This window comes from Mesoplodon mirus (assembly GCF_964341445.2).
Source record: "Mesoplodon mirus genome assembly, chromosome: 9".
NCBI lineage: Eukaryota > Metazoa > Chordata > Mammalia > Artiodactyla > Ziphiidae > Mesoplodon > Mesoplodon mirus.
In genome coordinates this window covers 18,822,579-18,848,950 of record NC_138985.1, presented here as the reverse complement: position 1 = coordinate 18,848,950, position 26,372 = coordinate 18,822,579, and the positions used below count along the sequence as shown (strand labels likewise).

Sequence of the window (26,372 nt, the reverse complement as noted above, 5' to 3'; positions counted from 1 at the left end):
AACTCTTTCGTTGTGGGAAGCTAAGAAAGAAACAGATTTCTTATACTTTTTAATGCTTTAATACTATTCTCTACTTTCTAATATGTTGGCAAACACATAAAGGAAAAAAGTGCTTATAAGATGTTATTTTTCTTCAGATGACTGCAGAGCAAATAAATAGTTAAAAGTTTAGAAAAATACCCAAGGAGGAATTAGGGGGTTGAAATGGGTGTCCTCTGAAATTTATCATTTTCGTCAGCAAGAGCCACATTTACATACTGTTTCACTGGATGTCATTCCAGAAATGTGAGTAGTTGTCACATGCCTTTTTTTGTTAAATGACTGGAAAAGCACAGGCAACACCTGGAAGTGAAACAGGAAATAAACATTGTCCACCTTTGACCTTACTAGCAAAGATGTCAATTCATCAGGACAAACAGACCTTCCAAGTCTAGGCTTCTGCAGTGCCTATTATTTCTCTCACATTCCTCACCTCCTACAGCTCAGAGTGACAAAGCAAACTTCAGATTGTATTGCTCTCAGATACATTGCCTGTGTGATGCTACCTAATTTTCAGTAATGATCTGTTTGGTAACAGAGAAGTTGTGGATATAAAATATCATATTGTAATCTTCCTGCCATAAGGATATCCTCACCTTAACTCTGAAATGAGTTGTATATTTAAAGACCCAGACCTCAATTCCTTTAAATAATTAGAATTCAAACTGGCTCTCATTTTATTAAGAGTGATTCCTGGGAAACTTTAAGAACTGCCCTCACCCCCTGGCAAATTGTAATAAACATTTACTATGCCCGTCTAATTTAAGCATTTTCCCTTTTTTTCATTTTTCACAAAATATATTTGAATTCTTCATTTTTTAGTAGTAAATTATGGTAAATCAAACCGTTCGATGCCTTTATATAAGAGATTGTCATCTCTATATAAGAGATTCAGTCATCTTTAATTCTTTCTAGAGCAAAGCAGATTATTAATGAATCAATTAAAATTATATTGACTCTGAGGAAAACATTCACTTGAATAGACCCAAAGTACCTCATCCCAAATAAAAGCATCTCCATTTGATTAAAAAAATCAATGAATTCCTATTGACTGTAGAGCACCGAGCTAGCATATATAGAGACTACAACTGGGGGAAATAAGGACACCTCCATCGCAGAGTTGCTGATCAATGAGTTAATACATGCAAAGCCTTCAAAATGGTGTCTAATAAATACTTAAGACTCAATATATCTTCGGTTTTTTATGTATAAAAATTACTTAAGAGCCCTTGCCCACAAGTAACACTTAACTATAAAAGAGATTGCAGTTGGGCTGTAATGGAATGAAAATGTTATGGAAGCGCAGAGGAAGCTCTGGGTGTTGTAGTGGAGGGATTAGGGTAAAGTTTCACGAAGGAGATGGTATTTGAACTGGCCTTGAAGGTTCAAGCTAAGCCAGCGTTTTGAGAAAAAACACAAGTATAAAGGTATATGACATGTTTGGGGCTGGGTGATTTTCCCAGTATAGTTGAAAGGAAAGACATAAACTGGAACTAGAAAAGTGAACTGAAGCCAGAGTAGTGAGTGACTTTCTTTAACATCATACTGAGGAATTTGGATTCTCCTACTCTAGGCAACATGGAACCGTCAGATGATTTCTGTCAGTTCTATAATATATTCTCATCTTTGTTTTAGAAAGATAATTCTGGCATAGTGTGAAGGAAAGACTGAAATAATCAGAAATTAGAGGATAGAAGACCAGGTAGGATAGGGTTGACAGATTTAGTGAGTGGTGGGGGGGACTTATTTAAATTTAAATTTCAGATAAACAGCAAATAATTTTTTGCATAAGTATTGGTCATGCAATGTATTTTAGCTGGCAACCCTAAGTTAGAGAAGCTATTGCACTGGTCCAAGCAACAAAGGAATTAGGGCAACGATGGTGGCAATAATGTGCAGGAGGGGACAAAGATAGAATAACTGGAGAAGGAACCAACTGAAGTTCACACCCAACTGACTAGGGACTATGAGAACAGTCTTGAGAGGACACATTTCTCTCCTGGGTGTTTGGAAGAATGGTGCCATTTCCCAAAATAGGAAATGTCAAAAATAAGTATGATCACAATAAAGAGCAGGTGTGCAGTGGAGGATTTTGATATTAGATTTGTTAAGGTTGAGGGTTCTGAAAGGCCATATGAAGGCAGAAATTCTACTCAGGGCCGGAATCGGATTTGAAAGTTGTCAGCCTACAGGTGATAACCGGAGCCACTAAAGTTGCTGTGTTCTCCCAAGCAGGAGACAGAGTAAGCAAAGGACATGAAAACTCCTTAAGGAGAACCCTCACCTAAGTATAGGTAGAAGGAAAAGGAGTAGACAAAGGATTCTGAGAAAGGGCATAAGGAAATGCAGGAGGAGGGCATGGTTCTATGCTAAAGAGGGAAAGGAAGAGAGTGGTTCAGGGGTGGGATGACAGGGGGGTGATCAGCAGTATAGGAAGGCCACAGAGACAGAATCTGTCAGAGGTCAACCAGGACAGGGCTGAGAGCCCACCCGTGACTCCCCATGGTGTGGTGCCTGGGAAGCCAAAGAGCATAGAGTTAAAAGAAATGGAGACGTGGCACTGACTGAGAACTGCTCTTTCAGGAAGTTCACCAGTAAACACAAGGAAAGAAATGGGGTCTGACCTTGAGGAGAAAGCAGAATCCAGCAAAGGTATTTTTAGGATAGGATAGGGTAGGCTAGGCTAGGCTAGGCTAGGACAGGATGACAGTAGGATAAGGTAGGATAAGACTGGATTCTACAGAAAAGACTTCAAAACTTTGGTAGCTGATAGAAAAGAAAACAATATGGGAAGAGATTTAAGATATGATAGACAGTTTATAAGTAACCCCTCACTAAGTATGGTGCCTTAGGAAAATCAGTGACTGATTGTTAACCTAGACCAGATCACACTCCTTTCTTCTTAGACACTGCCTACGTGTCCTTCCTGGTTTCATCCTTTGGTTCTTATCAGTCTGCTCTGACTACCATTTCTGGAAAATTTGCTCAACTTTCAAAGTTTGGTTCAAGTTCTATTTCCTTCATTCACACATTTTCATTTATACAACACAAATTATTTGAGGACTAGTATCCAGCACTGTTCTTAGAGCCAGAAGGCAGTGAACATGACAAAAGTAACGTAATATACATCATTCATTTGGGGTTTTTGTTTTCTTTTCTTTATTATTCCTTCAACAGATATTTACTTAGCATCTCCTATATACCCAGCCCTTTTAGCCTACACTTGTGTCTCTTTTCTCTGAATTTTGACTGCAGTTATGGCAGCACAACACAGTTTACTGCTAATCATCATTCTTTCATGTATATTAGACATATGTATTAGTTACTTGCTAAATTACAAACTTTTTGAGGTCAGGGCTTATCTCCCCTTTAGGGCCAATGTCCCGCACATAGTCAATAAAAAAAAAATCACTTTCTTAATATAAATAAGTGTCTTAAATCTACTTAAAACAGGATTTAAAATACTTTAAAACTAACTGTCCATCTAGTTTCTATTGAAATTGTCTGTACCTTAATTGCTGTACAAAACGCCCTTTGAGTCATACCTTTCCACAGTACGTCAAAGTGCATGAAGCTGAAGAAGAATCCGTGTCTTTCTGTAGGAGCTGCTGTCACTGAAACTTCACAGAACTGATAAATTGCCCCAAGAGGGATCTTTCAGATAAAGTCTGTCATCATTTTAAAGTCTTGGCTCCTTTTGGACTTTCTTCTTCTGTCATTCTGGGCTGGATGAGCCTCCCATGTGGGTTTCTGTTCTCTCTGAAATTCAGGTGCAGTTCACGAACTGTTCTTGAGAGAGCAGAGAGGATTTACAGGGAACAAATTCTAATGAAATTAGAGAGAATTGATGGTTCAGTTCGTATGTCTCTGGATGTGGTGCTTTAAACCCACACTGCCTGTGACCTTTCACCTTTTTTTGTTCTGTTTTGGTAAGTCTTTCATATGGGCTCAATAGTCAATTCTTAAAAGTTACATTTTTAAAAAGAGAATTTAATTTTCATGGAGGTCTTTCCCCCACCTCTCCCCCCCACCAGACTGTCATTTTGCATGGCTTTACTTGCTCTATTTACTATAATCTTAAAGTGTGTAATGAAATGCTAAAAATATGATATCAGTTGTCAAAATCATGAGATTTTTCTCGACAAGTTGCTGCCGTTGAACAATAAACATCTTTTAGGATGAGGTCTACATTATCCCTATATCTGGCTTCTCTATTCTCAGTTCAGATTACGTAACTCAATAAATATTTATTATATGCCAAGTTACATATGTCTGACAGATGTAACATGCCAGATTTCACAAATACCACCATCCAAGTTACTTCTGTTATCATGGTCTTTCTTGTACTGGTCAGGTTCTAGCTTTCTTACTTAACATCACATTTCAGTAATTTCTCCCCAGGATCAGACCCCAGTTACCCAGATCGAGTTTAAGCCAGAGACTTGCAATAATTGACACTTTATTTTTTTATACACATAGTGAGTCTGAGGCATTATTTATTGATTTTACTAGATTAACTCTTAAAGGGTCACTTTATTCTAGAGTTTTTGAGGTTGCTTTTTTGTCACCGTAGAGTATTAGCAACAAAAATTGCCTGTAGATAAAAATTAACATTGGTGGTGGTTGATTTAAGAACTGGAAGAGGGTTTTTTTGAAAGATAATAATAAAAAGTTAATATTATAAATTGTGGACCTTAGGAGTAGGATATTTGCCAGGAAATCCATGTACATATCGCCACTCCTGCTATTATGTTTGGTGCTGTTATGAAGGATAATGGCGGGTGGGGAGAGGTTTCTGGTTAGACATGTAATCCTTTAAAATCCAGGTTAAGCAGACAATTGATAGAAGCCAGCAGTAATAAGGATTATTGGCCGAATGCGGTAGAATAGAGGGTCAAAGGCTAAGACGTAACATCAACTCCTGGCTCTTCCACCAACTGGTTAAATTATCTTCAGTTTCATATACTTGCTCTGTTAATCAGTTGCATCATCAGGATGATCTTAACTACCTCTCAGTTCTAACTTTATATCATTTCATATGACTATAAAGTCGTGTGATAAGGAGTAAACTACTCTATATACCTTCCAAGAATCAAATGAAGTACCAAAAGTAAAAATGTAAAATGAACTGCATCTAAAATACAAATACCCCAATAAAGATGTTAAAAAAAATTTTTTTTTCCTAAGTACTAAAAAAAAAAAAATACAAATACCTAATATGTGCTAAAATATTAAAGATACTACATACAACAGTTTAAGTAACACACTGCTTCAGAAATCCTTGATTCAGTGAGTCACCACAATTTTTTTCCAAACCATAATCAATAGGTTCTGAACTTTGGCCATAAAGACCTCAAATATAAGGAAGTAATGGTTTATTAAAAAGCAGAGCACACTTTTTTAATGAGAGTTAAAATATGGACAGGTAGTCACAGTTTGTTGCAGACTCTTATTTGAGTAATGTCACTGAGTAAATAGTTACTTTGGCCTTCACAAATGTCAAGTCTTTGATCTTTAGCATGGCCTATCTGAACTATCTTCATAAATGTTTTCTTTGGGTCTGGTTACCTTTGTTTAGGGTCATTCTTAAGTGGCATCTGGGTTTCATAATTATTTTTTATCCTGAAATTTAATACTATGTTTTACTGGTTAATGGATGCAAGTTGGTACTAACACTTAAAATTTTTTGTGCAGGAGGGATTTGTGACCCTGGAGAGTCTCATGAAAATGATATCATCCTGTATGCAAAGACTGAAGGAAGAAAAGAGCACATTACACTGGATACCCTTTCCTATTCCTCATACAAGGTACCCATGCCAATCTGTGTGTCAGATGGCCCCACCCCAGTCCAGGTCAAAACCATGAAGACCATGCTAGATGCCGTGCTAGAGGATAAATCTCTCTTCTGGCAGCCCAGAAAGTTGCCACATTTCTTTAAAACAGTGACATGGATGTTATTTTAGCGTTCAGTTTTTTTTTCCTGATATAAACAAAAAGTGAGGTTTCATCAGGAAGCGTGAATTACAGCCCATTAGAGACAATAAGGAGGAGCCCAATACTCTGACAATTATTCTTGTCCCTAAGAAAGCCCTAAAACTGGCTCTAACTCTGCAGCTTCACAGACTTGGCATCAGGCATAGTGAGTATTAATTTAGCATTTGAGGTTTCCTAGGCAGAAGACATTGTAAAAGTACAGATTGTTATTGCCTTTGCTTTTTTCTTTGATAATTTGAGCCAGAGATTGAGTCTTTTTGGAGCCAGAGATTTGCCCTTTGGATTTAGGACAGATGTTGGCTCTGGTTATTTGCAAACATCTTCAAAATTATGTGACGCTTATCATAAGGTATAAAATTATCCTTTTCTAATAGTAGATGTATTTGTGCTGAGAGTACACTCACACATTCATTATTAGTCAGCCTTCCCTCCACGTTGATGGCACCTTCGGGACTTTAAAAAGCTTGAACACAGCCAGCCTCTAGCATCTCATAGCTTCAGTTAGGAAGACAGGAGATAAACATCAAGGCTAGAATAGGGAACAACCAAAGAAAGTATCCAGTACACTCCACATGCTACGGTCACCCAAGTTATACCATTTGGGATTTCATAATGGACCACTTGCAGCTGTGACTAGGTAGGGTTACACCTGCTCTGGTCAGCTGCATGCCTCAGACCAAATCAATATGTCAGTTATCGAGGATTAACTCTTTGCTCTGGCTGTTTCTGCTTAGAGTCCTATTTTCAGAATACCTAGTTTGGCAAAGAATTCATATTATATATATACACTTTAAAAGAAGACTGATGATGAAATGTAAATGTCAAGTTGCTTTTATCTTGTGCTAAGGTAGATAAAATGGATACATATGCTTTGATAGCTTTTAAAGACCTTAAACCAGTTTATCTTCAGGTAGAGAGGGCCTGATCAGTCACACACAGGGAGTTCCAGGTGTCTGCAAAGGAGGAATTCTGAGTGACTAAAATGAGTGTCCCATGAGGACAGCATCTTCTACATGAAATAACAAATGGAATATACAGAATATTGCTTGGTGCTTAATCAATGGCAGTTATGTACATAGTAATTGCAAGATTGAATTTAGGAGAATTCACAGACTCCCGTAGGGAAGGTTATGAGTGATTTTGGTTTCCTTTGTTTTGAAGGTTCCATCTTTGGTTTCTGTAGTCATCAATCCTGAACTTCAGACTCCTGCTACCAGATTTTGTCTCAAACAAAAGAACCATCAAGGACATAATAGGAATGTCTGGGCCATAGATTTTTTCCACGTCTTACCTGTTCTCCCTTCTACAATGTCTCACATGATACAGTTTTCCATTAATCTGGGATGTGGAACACAGCAACCTGGGAACAGGTAGGAAGCCGCATTCTGTGCGCCTGTGGACAAATTAACAATGAACACATGGACTTGGCTGTTAAATCAGAGCAACTTCTCAGTAGGTTTTCAGCTGAATTTTTAATAAAATATCCATTAACGAAATACACACTTTCCCTCAAAGGAAGAAAAAAGTTCTGCAATTAATACGTAGAGTATGATTAGATAGATTTTGATTAGAAATGGCTTTATTCTAAGAGCTTGGTTTTAGGTATCAGAGGTGTTTGGAGGAGCTGTGGCAGTCATCCATTCCCACAGATTGCTGAGAGAGCAGAAAAAACAACCAAAGAAAAGCTTGACCCCAGTTGGTTAGTGACCCCGTAATAATAGGCACGGAAATCAATTAGCACTTCAAGAGCTATGACTTCTCGGTTTCACTTGCTGAAGTGTCGCCCTTGTCCTTTCTAAGGATTTTGTCAGTCTGTCATTCACAGGATGAAGCGGCAGTGTGAGACATGGTAATTGCCTTGCCATCTATCAGATTCAGGAGCACAAACTCAAGTGCTCATTTGCTGTCTTTAAAACATATTTTGTTTCTATAGCAGTAATTTAACTGCTTGCCCTTTGAAAGCTGGTCAGACTTCAGTAGAGGGGAAAACAATCACTTTGGAAACAGCCTCTTAATTTTTACAGTAGTTCTACAGATGTGTAATGTACCTCGCCAGAGGTGAGTCATTTCATTACATTTGTTTTCTTTGCCCCTTTTTTGTTGTGCTTGGTCTGGTGTTATCAGTGTCAGCTTAGAGTTTTCTACCAACCATGGGCGTTCCTGGTCCCTGCTCCACACTGAATGTTTGCCTGAGATCTGTGCTGGACCGCACCTTCCCCACAGCACGATCTACTCCTCAGAAAACTACAGTGGGTGAGTGCATTCTAACGTAGCAAGAGATCTGAATCCATGTTGCAGACTCATAGTCGATGAGTAAGCCTGAGATTAGTGTTTGGGCATAACAGGTAAGGAAGCTGCCTTCTCTTTTTCAGCTGATTTAGTAATGATCTCATTTTTAAAACAGACAGTAACTTTGGTAAATCTGATGCAAGATCACAATTTGTAGAGTCATTCATTCTTTAGGTATTTGGCTTTTATATTTTGGATTACATAAATTTAAGTTCTATACGGTGACCCTATAGTTACTGCCAAAAGGCTTATTGCCAAAATACTTACTTAAGAAAAGATGCAACGTAGACAAGTGGAAGAAAGTCAAGCTTTGGAATTGAACCTGGGCTCAAATCCTGGTTCTGCTGGCTATTGATACTTGTGTAATGCTATTTACTCTAACTTTCCACTTCTTTCCACGTAAATTAACGACAATGATTGACCCCCTTGAGGACTGTTAAGAGAATTAAAGATGACTATGTAAAATACTTGCCACTTCACAGGATAAGCACTAGATAATTAGATCAACAAACTCCACAGGTGAATTTAAAGAGTTCATTGCCAAACTTAAGTGCTATCTCAAGCATACAGAGACTAGAACATCAAAAGCATGTAAAATAGATTCAAAAGATGTGAACATGGATGTGAAGCTGTTTTGTGCTAAGAAGCTCTTTTGTGCTAAATTTCTTGCAGGTGGAACCGAATAACGATTCCCCTTCCTAACGCAGCACTAACCCGGGATACCAGAATTTGCTGGAGACAAACGGGACCAATCCTTGGAAACATGTGGGCAATTGATAATGGTTAGTTTATGTCTGTCATAATCACATGCCATTAATGTAGCGTCTTCCTGTGCTTCTGTTCATCAGCACAGACTTAATCACCCTTCTAAGTCATGGTCTCGCAATTCATTAAATGCCCTTTCTTCCCTTTCTCCTTTGCATTCCGTTAGAAGTCCAGGGATGCACAATCAGAAAAAAAGACAGCGGAGTCAGCAATATTAGAGGCTAGAATGTTTCAACATACATTATTTTAAAATGCATAAAGTCATGAAACTCAGACTTGCAGTTGATGACAAGGGATATCCTAAGATTTTCCCTGAATGTTTTCTACAAAATTAACATACATACCATCCTGCATGTATTAAAATAAGACCCATTCTTCTCTTAGTAGCTACCACAACATCTGGAATGCTTCTCCTGTAGATGGAGACACCACACATCAGGAAACATCATCTCTAAAATGAAACTTCTGAAGTGAAACTTTTACCTCTTTTTCAGAAAACAGTATAAAAGGAAAATTCAGAAATACATAAAATATCCTATGTTATCTTTAATTTTTAAGTGAATTGTTGATAAACAATGTTGTTGCATTACATTAAAGCCAATATCACTTATGACAAGTGCACTTGAGAAAAGATAATATTTAATCTATTGGAGTGCATGACCGTAAATTTCTTATATTTTTTAATTAATAGCCAACTCTTTTAATAATTCTCATTGCAGGCAGATTCATAGATTCCCTATTTTCAGAGAGTATATAAATCTGACTGAAGAGTTATACTACAATGAAGTAGAGGGAAGGAAGGAAGGACAAAATATCAATACTTAAGCAAATGTAGTAGTATAGCCACTGACTTGTGTCCGTTTTATGAAGGAAAAGCCTACACTGTTGTTTCATGCTGATTTTCCATCTCTTAATAATATTTTTGTTATTTTTGAAAATTTAAAAATCGATACATAATTCAAGAAGTTTTACATTCTTGAAACTCAGGAGTAATTCAGGCAAGATAATTTGCTGATGAGCCAATGTAAATTTTTTAAACAATCTGTATTCAAAGAAGACCAATAAAAGACCCAGACTTCAAAGACCATATGAGCTGTATGGATATAAACATATGGACACAAACATAGTGTATTTGCAAAAATGTCTAAGGATGAATTTGTTAAAATGGAATTTCTCCATTGGTAGACTATTTTGCATAGTATTTGAATTACTACACCTGTTAATTAGCTCTAGGGAATGAGTATGTGCCTCTGGATTATGGGATATGGATGACAGTTTCCTGCTGTCATACTTTTCAATGGTCCTATAATGAACTTAGATTACTTTAAATAATCATAAAAGAAATTGGAAAATCAGTAATGAAATAAAGCATATAAGGAAACTAAGAGCACAAATGAAGTCATATAAGCCTGTGAAAAGAATATCTAAATTTCCTAAAGAAGGCTAGTACAACATGATTCTAAGTCAGAAAGTGTTTGCTATAACATCCTGAGTTCCCAACATCAAGCTTTGAGTAGAATGAGAAAAGATAAAAATACATGGAATAGGCATGGTTAGGAGTGTGGGTCGAATGCAGAACTAGAGGCAGAATCTCTTAAATTCTGATATTATTCTATACATGAGGCTTTCTCAGAAGCAGAACCTGCTCTCTGGTTTCTTCGAAAGGCAAGAGGAGGACACACTGTCACTCCTTCCCAAGGGAAATGTGTGTCAACTTGCCAAAGAACCCTTGAAGTCTCCTTCATTTCACTATGGAATTTCAGAATCATATCAAAGAAAACAAACAGAAAAAAACAGATCAATATTGGAAATTATCCTGAAATTCTTAGCAAAATGGAAGATCCTAGAGCCCAATATGTTTATTACCACTTTTTAATTTTTTAAACTTGATTGCATCAATGATAATAGTGAAGAAAACTGTCTTTTTCACACTCTTAGAAAAACAGAGCCTGTAAATTTACTCAAACTGCAAGTCCTAATGACTTCATCATTAGCAGGGAAAGATGACAACAAAATTCTTATTTCCAATTTTTTCATTGACTTGGAAAGTCTTATTCTACCGTTGAGTTTTTTTTAATGATGGGGACTCTTTGATGTATGACATTGGTACACTATAGGGCAGCCTCGCAGAGTGCAATGAACCACTTACAGGACTTAGAGCAAATCCTACAGCAGCCATAAAATCAAGAGCGCTGGGAAAACAATCCATACAATCTTCCATGTTAAAGAAGGATGAAGCCCCTTTCTGATTCCTCAGCACTCAGTGTCCAGTGGAGCCATCAAAGCAGGTGGGGCAGGAAGGTGGCAAAGGATACTTGACTCCAGTATGAGATGATGCTCATAACCATATGGTGCCAGGTTCCAGGCATGAAACATTTAATTTATTCTTTCCTCAAGGAATATTATCCCACTTTAAAGGATAGGGACACCGAGGCTTAGACAGGATAAATCACTTATCCACAGTTTCCCAGGTGAAGCCAAAATTTGAATCCAGGGTTTTTTGACACCTAAAACCAATACCTTTTGAACAACTGAGCCTGCTATCTAATCTCTTCCTAAACCAACAGTTTCCTTGAGAAAGAGTTTTTCCACTGGCCTGCTTTGCATCTCATTAGCTCTCATTTCCCTAACAGCTGCACCTGTTAATTGACTTCCAGGGATTAAATGCTTGTAGAAGCATAGACCACAGGAAAGTTTTTTTAAAAAATAAAATTGCTTAACTCTTTTGATGTGATTACAAGACAGAGGAGAAAATGATAATGAATAGTAAGTTTGTTTGTGCCTGAAATTGAATATGTGAGGTCTCGGTAACTATTGCGTCTCTAATTCCTCATTGGTTTGTCCCACTTTCACACTATTTGGTGCGTTACTGATTGTACTGATTATCAAAAGGTTTAATATCTTTACATGTATTTGAGTCTGAGTATCTCAGAACCTACCATTCGACAGTCAGGGGCCCTTTTCTCAGCATTCCCAAGGTTAGAATTTAGGTTTGTAATATCATTATCTGTCCAGCCCACCATTTAAAAAAAGGTCTGCATTGTAGAGAAGACTTTATGCTCAACCACAGATTTTAACTCCCCACTTCAGGAAGGATGAATTAATGTTTAGAAATACATATAACAATCATCTGCAGTGGTATAGATTTTCCTCAGATGAACATGATATTATAGTTTTTTTAATTAAATTATAATCTATTTATTTTTTGATATATCAGATTGATCCTTTCTAAATTCTTTATTTCCACCTGAAGAATATAAACTTTGTGGAGAGTTCAAAACAGAAGCACTAATATTCTGCCTGAAATCATGTTAGCTGAAGAGATTCCATTAAGGAACCCAAGTCATATGGCCCTACTTTCTCTGCTATGAATGATTAAAATCTTGAAAGGATTATTTAAGTTAAAAGAGTTCTGGCAGATTTGTAACTAAGCACTTACCTTGTCACGCAGCACTCTATATGTCATCTGGATTTCTGTGCACAACATACATACAAGGAACGAGATTTCATGGGTATTGCTTCACAAAATTGTTTCACATGCTGATGGTGTTCTTAGTTGTCTTTCCAGTGATTTTGCCATCTTTCACATGCTCTCTTTTGCCCTGCAGTTTATGTTGGTCCATCGTGTCTCAAATTCTGTTCTGGCAGAGGACAGTGCACTCGACATGGTTGCAAGTAAGCAGTTCTGAGTAATATCTATACTTCTCTTTTTTGATATGTGCTTTATATACTGAAACCATGGGTCATATTAGTTTGTTTTAATTTCCTTTTTAGGCTTTTAAGGTCTTTGCAAGACTAAAAGTAGCATACTCCAAATGGAATTTAAGTGTAATAGAATATTAAATGTATTTTGTAAGTGGAAGTTGCTTAATAAATAAATTTTCTCTTAGGCTAAATTGTGAACAAATGTAAATTTGTGAATGTAAATGTAAATATGTAAATTTGTGAACAAATTTGAATTCTTCATAGTTTGATGGCTGCCTTTTCCAACTTTAGTTTCTTTAGTATGGTATTTCCCCATAAACTTGTTCTGGTGTTCATGAGTCATATTTTAATTCCTGGCATGCTTTGTAAATGAATTATAAAAATCAATAATGACCCACAGACCCAATGTTCAAGGAAACTGGAGTGGGCCAAATTAACAGATTTGATAAGAAAATTCATCTCTAAATGTAACTTCAAATCTTGCTTACTTTTGAAAATCTTTTGAGTCTTCAAAATGATATATAAAGAATTTTATATAATAATGATGTTGAATATGAAGTATGAAATTACACATAAATAGCTTAATATCCAGTCACCATCAGAGCATTGCATTATATTTATTTATAGCAAGAATGGATAGTCATTATGTCATTCACCTATAATATTTAATTATAAGATATCCTGAGAATTACTGAAACCACAGTCTTTTTTATACAGATAAGTTTTCAACAATGGGTCATCTAGTCTCTCTTCTTGTCCTCCAAACAAAAAAGAGTCATTAATTAATTAGCCAGTTAAATAATTAATTAATGGAAAAATCATAAAAGTGCTTTGAACCTGATCATTTAGAAATTATATGTATGAGGCAAGACATTGGTCACCACTGAGATTAGAGTGTCGGGTTAACTTTGTTATTTAATTGAAGTATACTTGCTTTACAATATTGTGTTAGTTTCAGGTGTACATCATAGTGATTTAGTATTTTTGCAGGTTATATTTCTTTATAGGTTATATAGTTCCCTGTGCTATACAGTAAATCTTTGTTGCTTATCTATTTTATATATAGTAGTTTGTATCTGTTAATCCCCTACCCCTAATTTGTCTCTCTCCTCTCCCTCTCCCCTTCCAAACCATAAAAAGTTTGTTTTCTGTGTCTGTGAATCTGTTTCTGTTTTGCTATATACATTAATTTGTATTATTTTTTAGATTCCACATATAAGTGATATCATATAATATTTGTTTTTCTCTTTCTGACTTATTTCAAAAAGCATAATATTCTCTAGGTCCATCCACATTGCTGCAAATGGCAGCATTTCATTCTTCTTTATGTCTGAGTAATATTCCATTTTATATATTACATATACCACATCCTCTAAGGTAAATCATCTGTTAATGGGCACTTGGGTTGCTTCTATATCTTGGCTATTATAAATAGTACTGCTATGAACATTGGGGTGCACGTATCTTTTCGAATTAGAGTTTTTGTTTTTTCCGGATATATACCCAGGAGTGGAATTGTTGGATCATATGGTAGTTCTGTTTTTAGTTTTTTAAGGAACCTCCATACTCTTTTCCAAGTAGCTGCACCAATTTACATTCCCACCAAAGGTGTACAAGAGTTCCCTTTTCTCCACATCCTCTCCAAAATTATTGACAGGTATGTACTTATTGCCATTTTATTTCCTATTTTCCAGTTGTTTTTATAGTTCTTCTTTGTTCATTTCTTTGTCTTTTTGTTTTTCCTATTGTAGCTTGATGATTTTCTTTTGTAGTATGCTTGAATTTCTTTCTTTTTGATTTTTGTGTATCTCTTTTATATGTTTTATTTGTGGCTTCATATATGTTGACCCATAATTATATCTACTTGCTTTAAACTGATAAAACTGATAATTTAAGTTCAAATACATTCTAAAAAACCTACATTTTTTACTCTCCTCAACCACATTTTGTGTTTTGGCTGTCATTTTTTACATCTTCATGCTTATCCCTATACTGTTTATTGTAGTTATGGTTGCTTTTATAATTTTTCTGTTTTTTAATCTACATACTGGCTTATTTAAGTGATCTTCAGTCCTCACTATATATTTTCCTTTCCTATTGGGATTTTCCCTTTGCTATAGGTTCTTGCTTCTTTTACCATTTAGAGGAGACCCTTCAATATTTATTTTAGGGTAGGTTTAGTATTGCTGAATTCTTTTAGTTTTTGCTTCTCTGAGAAGTTCTTTGTCTCTCCTTCTGTTTAAAATGATAATCTTGCTGGGTAGAGTATCCTAGGTTGCAGATTCTCCCTTTCAGGACTTTGAATATACCATGCCACTCCCTTCTGGCCTGAAAAGTTTCTGCAGAGAAATCAACCGATAGCCTTATAGGGTTTCCCTTGTGTATGACTGTTTTTCTCTTGCTGCCTTTAGAATTCTCTATCTTCAACTTTTGCCATTTTTATTATATGTCTTAGTGTGGGACTCTTTGGGTTCATCTTGTTTGGGACCCTCTGTGCTTCCTGCACCTGAATGTTTCCTTCTTTAGGGTGGGGAAGTTTTCAGCCGTAATTTCTCCAAATACATTTTTAATCCCCTTCTCTCTCTTCTCCTTCTGGAACCCATTATGCATATGTTGGCATGTTTTATATTATCCCATAGATCTCATATGTTGCTTTCATTTTTTTCATTTGTTTTTCTGTCTGCTGTTCTGATTAATTTCCATTATTCTGTCTTCCAGACCATTTATGCATTATTCTGTATTATTTATTTAGCTATTCATTGCTTCTACAGTGTTTTTTATCTCAGAAATTGAATTATCTGTTTTTGATTGGGTCATCTCTATAGTTTCTAGTTCCTTGTTAAGATGATCTGCATTTATATTGATAGTCTTTCTTAATTCAGTTAGCATTTATATTACCAACTTTTTTAAAAAATATACAACGTGAGAGTTGTGATTTGACTTTTAAGAATTTTCTTGTCTTTTATAAATTTTTTTTGGCTGTACCACATGGCACGTTGGATCTTAGTTCCCTGACCAGGGATCGAATCCATGCCCTCTGCATTGGAAGCGCAGAGTCTTAACCACTGGACCGCCAGGGAAGTCCCTATTACCAAATTTTTGAATCTGTGTCTGGTAGACTAATTACCTCTGTTCCATTATTTTTTTCAGGGGTTTTCTCTTGCTCTTTCAATTGGGAGTAGTTACTCTGCCTTTTCATTTTACTTAACTTTCTCTGTCTTTATGAATTTAGGTGAAACAGTTATCTATTGTGGCCTTGAAGGTTTTTTGTTTGGCTGCACTGGGTCTTCATTGCTCTGCCTGGGCTTTCTCTAGTTGTGGCGAGTGGGGGCCACTCTTCGTTGCGGTGCGTGGGCTTCTCATTGCGGTCGCTTCTCTTCTTGTGGAGCACGGGCTCTAGGTGTGCAGGTTTCAGTAGTTGTGGTGTACCGGCTCAGTAGTTGTAGTTCACGGGCTTAGTTGCTCCGCGACATGTGGGATTGTCCCAGACCAGGGCTCGAACCTGTGTCCCCTGCATTGGCAGGCGGATTCTTAACCACTGCACCACCAGGGAAGCCTAAGGGGGTGTTCTTATGTGAGAGCATCCCCATGTAGACTGCATGGGCGCAGTGTCTTTGGTGTGAGGACTGGATTGGACGAGGATGCCAGCCACATCTTTCCTCAGGGTCTGCTGGCCGCTATCACCTTGATAGGGGGTGTGGTTGATGCTGGAGGAGCTGGAGCCAGCGCAAGGTGTGAGGCGGGACTTCCTCTCTGCTCCATGAGTGTTGGAGCCATGTCAGGGGTGGGGTCTGCTCTACAGTTGCTGGAGGGGAAGACCTGAGGGTTGGGCTCCAGCTGGCTCTGTTCCCTTTAAGTGTGCGTTATGCCTTCTCCTGGCACTGGGGCCTTTGCCCCAGTGGAGGAGAGTGCTGAGGTAAGTGAGGCTACCGCACTTACAGAAGTCTGACGTGCTGCTTGTGTAGGTATCTGCAGCTCTGCTCAGATGCACCCCAAGTTTGCATCCTTTGCCTGTTGTCATTTCCTAGATCTAGTGCAAGGTTGTGGCATGGAGTGAGCGGAGCCAGAGAGTTTGCTCAGCTGGGACTGGGGGTCGGTGCTTGTGGTTGCAGGAATTGAAGCGGCTGAGCCGCCATCAGAGGTCTGGGTTGCTTCTGGGGGGTGTAAGCACAACAGTGGCCGCCGCCGCCCCACATGGACCACACCCCAAGCCCCCAAGCCTCCTCTTTGTCCCTAGATCGAGTTTTCTCCCAGGACCTGTCTTCCCCAGATCGAGCACCAAGCTGTGGCATGGAGTGGGCAGGGCTGGAGCATTTGCTTGGCTGGGAGCCAGTCGCAGGGGCTTCAGCAGCTGCACTGCCATCAGGGGTCTGTGCTGCTTTCATGGTGCTGCCAGAGTAAGCTGCACTGCCCCTCCCAAACCCCAGGCCCCCCAGGCTGCTCCTGTGCCCCTATATCAAGTTTTCTCCCAGGACCTGGCAGCTCTAGATCCAATGCCAAGCTGTGATGTGGAGTGGGCAGGGTTGGAGCATTTGTTCAGCCAGGAATGGGGATCACAGTGTGTTGATGGTGGGGGCTGGAGGAGCTGTGTTGTCACCGGAGGTCTGGGCTGCCTCAGAAGCGCTGTTTAGTAAGAAGCAACAATGGCCGCTGCCCTACCGAGACCACACCCCAGGCCATTTCTGCGTCCTTAGATGGAGTCTTTTCCCAGGTCCTGGTTGCCCTAGATCCCGTGCCAAGCCATGTTGCAGAGTGAGCAGGACCGGACTGTTCACCTAGCCTGGATTGGGGAGCACGGCGAGGTAGCAGCCACTGGTCCAGAGCTCACTCTGCACTGTCTGTTGGCAAGCCAGCACCCGTGCGTTCCTTGCGCGTGGAGTCTAGGCTTCTCCAGCCCTTCTCTCTGTCCCAGCTGTTCTCCCAGCAGCCAAGGGGGCTTGTCTCCTCCATGTAGGACCCCAGGACTGGGACGCCCAATCTGTGGCTCACTTCCCAGGGTGAGGGTCCAACCATGCAGTCCTTCCTTTCCTCTTAGACCCCTCCCAGAGGTACAGGTCCCAAACTGATGCCTTTTTTTCCCACCCTGCCTGGTTACATGGCCATCTTTCTTTGCAGCCTTGGCTGTATAGGAGTTCTTCTGCCGGTTTCCCGTTAGTTTTCCATGAGAATTGTTCCACATATAGGTATATTTTTGATGTGTTTGTGGGTGGGGGGAGGTGAGCCCCACGTCCTCTCACTCTGCCATCTTGAGCCTCAGGTTAACTTTCTAAGTGTATTTCAATGAATTTAGTTAACAGAGATATCACTCTGTGCAATGGAAATGTTTATAATAGAAATGTACGTAAAGAATTGAAAAGTTCCCACTTGTATCTCAAAATAGAATAAGCATCTCTGCCCTTTTTAATAAAACCACCAGCTCCTGCCCAGAAACACTGACTTGTTAGATCTATGAAACATCAGCTGGTGTTTGCCTCAAGTTTATCTTCATTCATTATCCATAACCAGATCATTCCCTTGTTTAGTGCATTTCAAATAAAATTAACGCAGAGAAGCCAGACATTTTTGTAATTCCTGAAGTTGTTCTGAAAAGTTTTGAAAACAAATTATCTAAAATGACAGCTGCTTTTATTAATGAAAATAGAAAGTGCTATTTCTAAAATACCTATCTATAATTATAACAGTTATACTTTGCACTTCATTATTTTGTGTACAATATCTCTGTTAGCATTAAATGCTTTTGTTAGGCAACCATCTGTTTCACCCACGATGGATGCAAACAGAAATCTGAATGGCAGTTTTATGCCTTCTGGGCATTTTTTTTGATACTATACGTTATCCTGAATAATAATGGCCTTTTCTTCCTGCTGAGGTTTTGCAAAATATTGTCACCAGTTGGAACTTTAGTTTTTCCCCTATTTGTGACAAAGTTTGATGTAATATTCATTGGCTTTGTTCATTTGTGACTGGGCTAAATGTTTGGCCACTACCTCTTTTTCCAGCAATATACACCTTTCAATTTTGAGCAGAATTCCACAGAAACGTAATTCATATTCAATACCACTTATTTCCTTTAAACAGATCCTTGAATTTGGGCCTCTGCAGCTCTTTTTCTCCCCATTTCGCTCCCTTAGTCACTACCATTGTTTGCCAACAGGATTCCATCTTTCCTGCTTTCTAACACTTTCTTGCCTGTGTACAATCCCCGGGCCTGATTTTCTAAACTGACAACTTATTATCCTGTTAAGCTCATTTCTGTTAGAGATGCTAGTGAGAAGGACAGAGAGTACTAGAAACCTTCCTACACAAGTGTTATCCATGTGTCTTAACAATGGAGCCTTTTCCCCTGACATGCAGGGTGACCATAATGCCACATTTAAGGGTGGGTAGATGAACCAGTAAGGGACATATTTGGAGTCAGAAGATCCTCTGGTCATTCCTGAAATCCCCTGTGTGTGCCAGCCTACTATTTTGCTGCAAAACAAAGGCTACAAAGGTATTATAAATGTATATGAGTGAAATCCTTACCAGCATTTTATCCCAATTATGTAACTTTTGTTTAAAAGTATACTTTCAAAATGGGAACTGACTCCAGTGTGAGTCTTCTTTAAATGATCACCAGTTCCCCCCAGTCAGTAGGCTGAAGAAGACGCATTTAATACACAGATACGCATTTGCCCTGAAAAGCACTCTGGCAATAGATAGTGTTATTGGGGGACATTAATTCCAATTTGTGGCCATGGTAAACTATATTGTTTTCGAATGTTAAAATGTGTCCTCTTTAGCTGACTTTTTATCCTTTTTAGAAACTGTTTGGCTCTTCAGAGTGGGCCTAAGTCAAGGAGGTAACATGTGAAAGAAGTGAACTGTTTGAGGCTTATTTACCTGCTCTGTAAATATTGGTTTTCTTTCCCACTCCCATCCCTAACGCCAAGACAACCTCAACTTCATGCTACAGTAGTTCTTGGCATTCTAGGGTGCAACCTTTTTGATAAAATGATGGTAACTATAACCCCCCCCAAGAATATCCAGTACACATAAAATTTGGCATTTGATTTCAGGACATTCACACACTCCATGGACCCTCTGTGAGGCCAGCATAGATCCCAGTCTCTGCACTAGTGCTAAAGAAGTAACCTTACGAGTTGTGCCATAATATCACTTCATCGGTCCACTTGCTGTATCAAAGGCTTGTTTCACAGACTCACAGACATAGAAAACAAACTTATGGTTACCAAAGGGGGAAAGGGGTGGTAGAAGGATAAATTAGGAGCTTGGAATTAGCAGATACACACCACTATATATATAATAGATAAACAACTAGGACCTACTGTATAACACAGAGAACTATATTCAATAAACCATAATGGAAAAGAATATGAAAAAGAATATAGGTATGTATAACTGAATCACTTGGCTGTATACCAGAAACTAACACATTATAAATCAACTGTACTTCAATAAAAAATTAAAAATAAATAAATAAAAATAAAAGGCTTGCTTCAAATTTTAGAAAGTTTTGAATGCTTAGATGAGAGCCCTGCCACCCACCCAAAAAGACACCAATTTAATTTTATAATGGGAAACATAGTAAATATAGTGAGAAAGAAATAGTGCAATGAAAATAAAGAATTTGAAACTAATTCCTGATGAGCAAACTCCTTAAAATATAGAAAGTTTCTGATATTCAATTGTTAAGTCCTCTGTGATGAGTTTTCTCACTGATAGATGACTCAGGGAGCTCCATATATATTCTAGTCAGCTAAAATAAATACGGCACATCCTTACATGGCAGCAGGCAGGCTGGTGTGTGTGTTTTTGTGTGTGTGTGTGTGTGTGTGTGTTTCTTGAAGCACCGCTAATGTGGAATTCCACTGAGAGACAACACAGTTCTGCTAAGGACATCTATCTAGGTCAAGGGTGTATACATTCCCCTTATAATGCCAATCTAGTTTCCAATCTTTTCCAAATATTTCCAGTAATTACTGTCAAAAACAGAGTGTGTATTTTTACATTTGTTCTTAAAGGAAATTTATTCTAGATATCTTATAGAAGTATTTTATTTATGTTGTTTCTTTTACAAATTTAATGAACATCATTGTGAATAAAATTACATACATATAATATACCTTTTACAAAGATTTTAAATTGGAAATGTGCACAAGCATAGATGCATTTGCAGGTAAATTACTGGCATTGGTTGAAGGTGAGTGCTGAATTATTGTTTTAATCATAAGCTTTTTTTTACAGCAGGACTGTGCAAAGGCTGTATTCTTTTGGGATATTTACAATTACTTCTCCCATATCAAGTCTTCACATTCAGTATTCTCCAAAAACGAATGAGCCTTGGTTACCATTCAATCCAGTCCTGGCCTCTGGACTTCCTCATCCCCAAAGTAGATAAAGGAATCCCTGAAAGGGCCAACAGTTTAAGATTTAATATCATGGTTTCTTTTTCAGGTGTGACCCTGGATTTTCTGGCCCAGCTTGTGAGATGGCATCCCAGACATTCCCAATGTTTATTTCTGAAAGCTTTGGCAGTTCCAGGCTCTCCTCTTACCATAACTTTTACTCTATCCGTGGTGCTGAAGTCAGCTTTGGCTGTGGTGTCTTGGCCAGTGGTAAGGCCCTGGTTTTCAACAAAGATGGGAGGCGTCAGCTAGTTACATCTTTCCTTGACAGCTCACAATCCAGGTGAGTTAAGGCAGGGTGGAATACATACAGAAACAAGATAACAATTGAATTCAGATCTATTAATTTTCAATTTTTTTCTTGTTTACTAATATATATCTTCTGATTTTCAACCAGGATGAGAGGAAGCTTATAGTTTATATAGAGTTAATTTGCCCTAGTTTTTAACAAATTAAAAGGCTCACTGATGACGTTAAGATACTAACGACTGACTAGATTTTTTAAAATATGAACTGTTAGCATCAGAACTGTTCTTAAGCCAAGGGCTAGTTAATTATTTATGTAGTTTTATTTATTTGACAGCTTGCAGAGGCTGATTAGATTTACTCTACATCTTTCCTTCCCCCAGTGCTTAATAAATAATGCAGCAAAAGAATGATTGGCGTTTTAACTGTATGTACACAAGTATGTAGTATACAAATATGTATAAACATACCATTATATTTGTATAGATATATCTGTCTACAAAACACATGCAGTGACCTGATCTTCTACATATATTCATACATCTCACAGTGAAATTACTTACATTTTATAGAAGAGGGATGAGTGGAAACCTACAGCTTTTGAGTAGTTTATTTAAATTTGTTCAAAATTCTTTAAAAGCCAAAATGAATATTATGGTTTCAAATGTTTATGCACACTAATTATAGACAATTCATTTCTAGGTTTCTCCAGTTCACGTTGAGACTGGGGAGCAAGTCTGTTCTGAGCACATGCAAAGCCCCTGACCAGCCTGGTGAAGGTGTTCTATTGCATTATTCTTATGATAATGGGATAACTTGGAAACTCTTGGAGCATTATTCATATCTCAACTATCATGAGCCCAGGTATGTTGGAAAACACTTAGAAAAAATGGTAAGGGTGATATCTCCTTCCTGGGGAAATCATCATTCAAGTGGTGTAAGAGTCCAGATGCTTTTGCATTGAGAGATGGTGAGGACAAAGATTGATGCCTCTTGCAATGAAAAGCTAGAAAGCTGCATTCTTGTAATTCATTTGCCCTACTGACTTCTGGTAATTTGAAGAAATTTATTCTCATATTCTGAAATGTGCATCTAAGGGAAATATTTTGATACCTAGGAAAGAGAAAAATAACTAACACTACTTTCCTTATTCAACTATAGTGCAAACTATTAGGTACGATTTTAATATGGTACTAAATTATAAATGCTGTTGATAAATATTTTTTAGCAATATGTGATAATATATTATAATAAATTATATGAGATAATAACTCATAAAATCTGATGACCAATATGTTTTTTAAATTTGCATGTAATATAATTAAGTAATGAGTATAAAGAAGCTTTTCTAGCATGTATAGAGTCCCTGGCAAAGATGGAGTGGAGGCTGTATTTAAAGCCCTTTCTTCAGGCCACTTCTATTTTTCTTTGGCTTATATATTTCATAATATATAGTCACAGTTGTGAGATTTAAGTTTTACTTGAAGTAGGGCCATCCTTCAGTTTGGGAGAGTGGTAATCACCATTTGTGATACGATTTCGGAAGAGTCCAAAGAGTCCTCTCCTTTTCTAGAACACTTATTGACTTGCTCACTGAAATTCCTTTAAAATAGCAGGAGAAGAGAAGGATGGGAAAGTTAAAATAGCACTAGAGGAGGTATCACTGTGACTTACATTCACTTTCAGATATAAAGAGCTAATACAGTTTACCTTCCTGGAAGTACATACATGTTGATCATGGAAAGATGTAAAAAAGAGTGAGGACTTTGGGCACTGAAGTGTGCATTGGCACCATGGCAAAAGGACAGGGGCAATGATGATAGAGTTTATATATTTTAAAATTCTGCCTCGAGCTATCCCTTCATTTAAGTATTTGCAAATAGATGAGAACTTTTATTTTCATCAGAAGATGAGTAGCATGTAACAGAGATAATAGTTAACAACTATTATGAGTGGTAAATACTATATGTTGTAAAATTTAAGAGAATGCACCAGATGTGTTGAGTCTTTTCCCTATGAGGGTAAATGTAAGACTAAACTCAACTTTCTCACTAAGTAGAGACATATGAATCCTAAAGAAACATTTCATAGATCTCCATAATAAGCATTAAAAGAAAATTAAGCAAAAATCAAGATGATAATAAAAATGATGAAAGCATGAAGAAAATATCATTGTCCTAAGTTAAATTGGCCCAAAACACATGTTTTTCTAACAAGGATGGACAGCTTCAAAATTCAGTAATCAGTTTGTAGCATGAAATTTAATTAATCTTTGTTGATATGAAAATAAATTATACATTTAATGTACTATTGCAAAGGTACGTTTAATCTTGTCTGCCATTTGACAGCAACATTTTTCTTCTAAGCAGAACCAAGGTGGCTTTTCAGCATTAGGTATGTGCACAGCTTGAAGGATTAAGATCAGAGGGGAGATTATTTTAAAAGGAGAACGTAGTAGTGGAACCAAGAACACTTTCATTTTATATATATTGCCTCTGTCCAAGAGACCCCTCCCCCTCCTTCTTATAAATATTAATAAAAGGTGACATGGCAGAAGTAGAATTTGATATATTCTAGGCACTAAATTATGTTTTATATGAGAAATAGTACAAACCATGTAAACTCTCCATGAGACAGTTAATTATTGATGCCTTTAGCCATTTGCTGTGTTTTCTTCAGTATAAATTGCTGTCTGTAATTGCTGTGAACTCCATATTGTTCCTTTCTGCCATGGTTGTTCAAAAATGAAGTGTGATCCATAAATTAGATATGATAGTTGGCTAACTACTGTTATTCCTAGCTGATTTCTAATAATTTCCTTACCTATAATTCACTCAGTAAGTGAAAGAACTCTATCTGCTTGATATTTATAAAAGTTAAAGTCCGTAAATATATCTAAGTTAATCTTTTAATTCTAACTGACTAGACTGCCTTGTGAACTAATTGGCATTCTTATTAATATAAAACTATATATTTTTGGTGAGACAAATTATTCTAGATTTTTCTTAATTATAGGGCTTGGTTTCTTATTCTAAAATTATTATGAAGTTTAATTATATTTTATTTTTGTCTTGATTATTGAATGTGACTACAGGAAATCCATGAGCTTAGTACCTATCCAAAAAAGGAAGTTTGAGACAGAAAGTTGACCTAAGTCCCTGGGTTCTCATCTAGGAATATTCTGATCAAATGGCTCCATAGCCATTCTAACCAGACACTGTACTATGCATAGAGTGGTAAAGCAGAGACTTCCACCCCACTCCAAGATATAACATAGAGGTAAAGGATGCAGACTTTAGAGCCATGTTCCCTAGGTCCATAGCCTGGCATTGTCAGTTAAAAGCTGCTTAACCTAAAAGAAAATCTTTAATTTCCTTATGCCTCTGTGTTTGAATCTCTGTCAGGGTATACTGATAATATGTACTTCATCTATGCAGCAAGAAGTTATTCTTTTTATATGCCAGACACTATTCTGGGTGCTAAGATACAATAGTGAAAAATAGAAAAAAGTCTCTGACTTTGCCATAAAGATATTATTATCCCAGTTTCACAGATGAAGATGCTAAGGCACATAGAAGTTAAATACCTTCCCTGCAGCTGCAAAGTTATCAACCATGAGGTGACAAAGTGCATACTTTAACCCAAGAGTCTGACTACAGAGTCATAGTCTTCACATCTCTGCTGGGGAAAATATTAGTCACTTCAGTTACTGTTCTCACACACATATGCACTTTATTTTCCTTTAAAGTTGCCCAAAAAATTCTACTTTTCATTTGTTAATTTTTAATATTATATTTATTTTCATCAGAGAGACCAGTAACTGCTTTTAAAATTATTAATATTAAAAGAAAATTATAATTTTCTAATAACATAATGCTAATCAAATTAAATTATTAAATTAATGTGTGTTTTCATTGTTGAGCCAGTTTGAATATAGTTTATTTTATTCTATATTTGATATGTTAACATAAATATTATTTAATTATTTAATAAATAAATAAATATTTAGAAAATTAAAGTGAAAATTACTGAAATAATATAATTAAATATTTAATAAGTACTTTTCTTTTAATAAACTCACATTGGTTAAAAAATTCAGCAGGTCATGGAAAGTACTTAAAAAATCATAAACCTGTTATAGCTATGTCTTTTTAGTTTAAGAAATGTTTTTTAATTTATATTTCTGTATTTGAACATTGATTTCTCATCATTTAAAAAGTATGTTTTCTCACATTACAAAAAGTCCTACCAATTTTTTACTGTTTATATAATCAATGGTGATAATCATATTATTCCACCCCATATTTTCATATGCAGATTATTTAAAGTAAAAATAGATATTACTTTTAATAACTTTCAGTATGCAAAAAATTACATTTTCAAGATGTGATTTAATGTTTCTTTGTGTAATAACTAAAGATGAACATAATACAAATATGAAAATCAATCTAATTTCTCAGTAAATCCAGCCTTAGACATTGAAGTTTTTAAATAATTTATTTCTAAGTTATCCAGTTAGTCACCTGTCTTAGGGAGTTTTTCTTTGCTCACTAGGAAGAAGGTTCAGTCCCTTCAGTGTACGTTTACTGCAAACACCTCTCCTGGTGTATAATTGTACACTGATGGAAATAAATGTTCCATTTGCCATTTGTTCCACATCGCACCTTGTGTACGGATTTGAGCAGTATGGTACTATGATTTATGGAGCTTTCAAGCAGATGTCATTGCAGTGGCAATTAATATATAGTTCCTGCTGCTGTGTACAATGATTGCTCCTGGAAATTAGATATTATTCTTAATTTTCTTCCCCATTTGTCAGATACAGGTTTACTGTCGTAGCCACCATGACACAGCAAGTGACCTCGCACACTATGCTGAACTCATGGGAATGAGGAAGTGCCATGGTTCCAACCAGCCCAAAACTAT

At 37.1% G+C, this 26,372-nt stretch overlaps 1 protein-coding gene across 1 annotated transcript in view; it reads left to right on the top strand.

Annotated features, from left to right (window-relative positions):
- RELN (reelin) overlaps positions 1–26,372 on the top strand; it is a 525,441-nt gene that overhangs the window by 341,449 nt on the left and 157,620 nt on the right. The window contains exons 13-19 of the mRNA XM_082631643.1: positions 5,734–5,846; positions 7,195–7,403; positions 8,158–8,286; positions 8,995–9,104; positions 12,696–12,762; positions 21,250–21,483; positions 22,149–22,310. Coding sequence (XP_082487769.1) covers positions 5,734–5,846; positions 7,195–7,403; positions 8,158–8,286; positions 8,995–9,104; positions 12,696–12,762; positions 21,250–21,483; positions 22,149–22,310 — 1,024 coding nt within the window. The remainder of the gene's footprint in view (positions 1–5,733; positions 5,847–7,194; positions 7,404–8,157; positions 8,287–8,994; positions 9,105–12,695; positions 12,763–21,249; positions 21,484–22,148; positions 22,311–26,372) is intronic.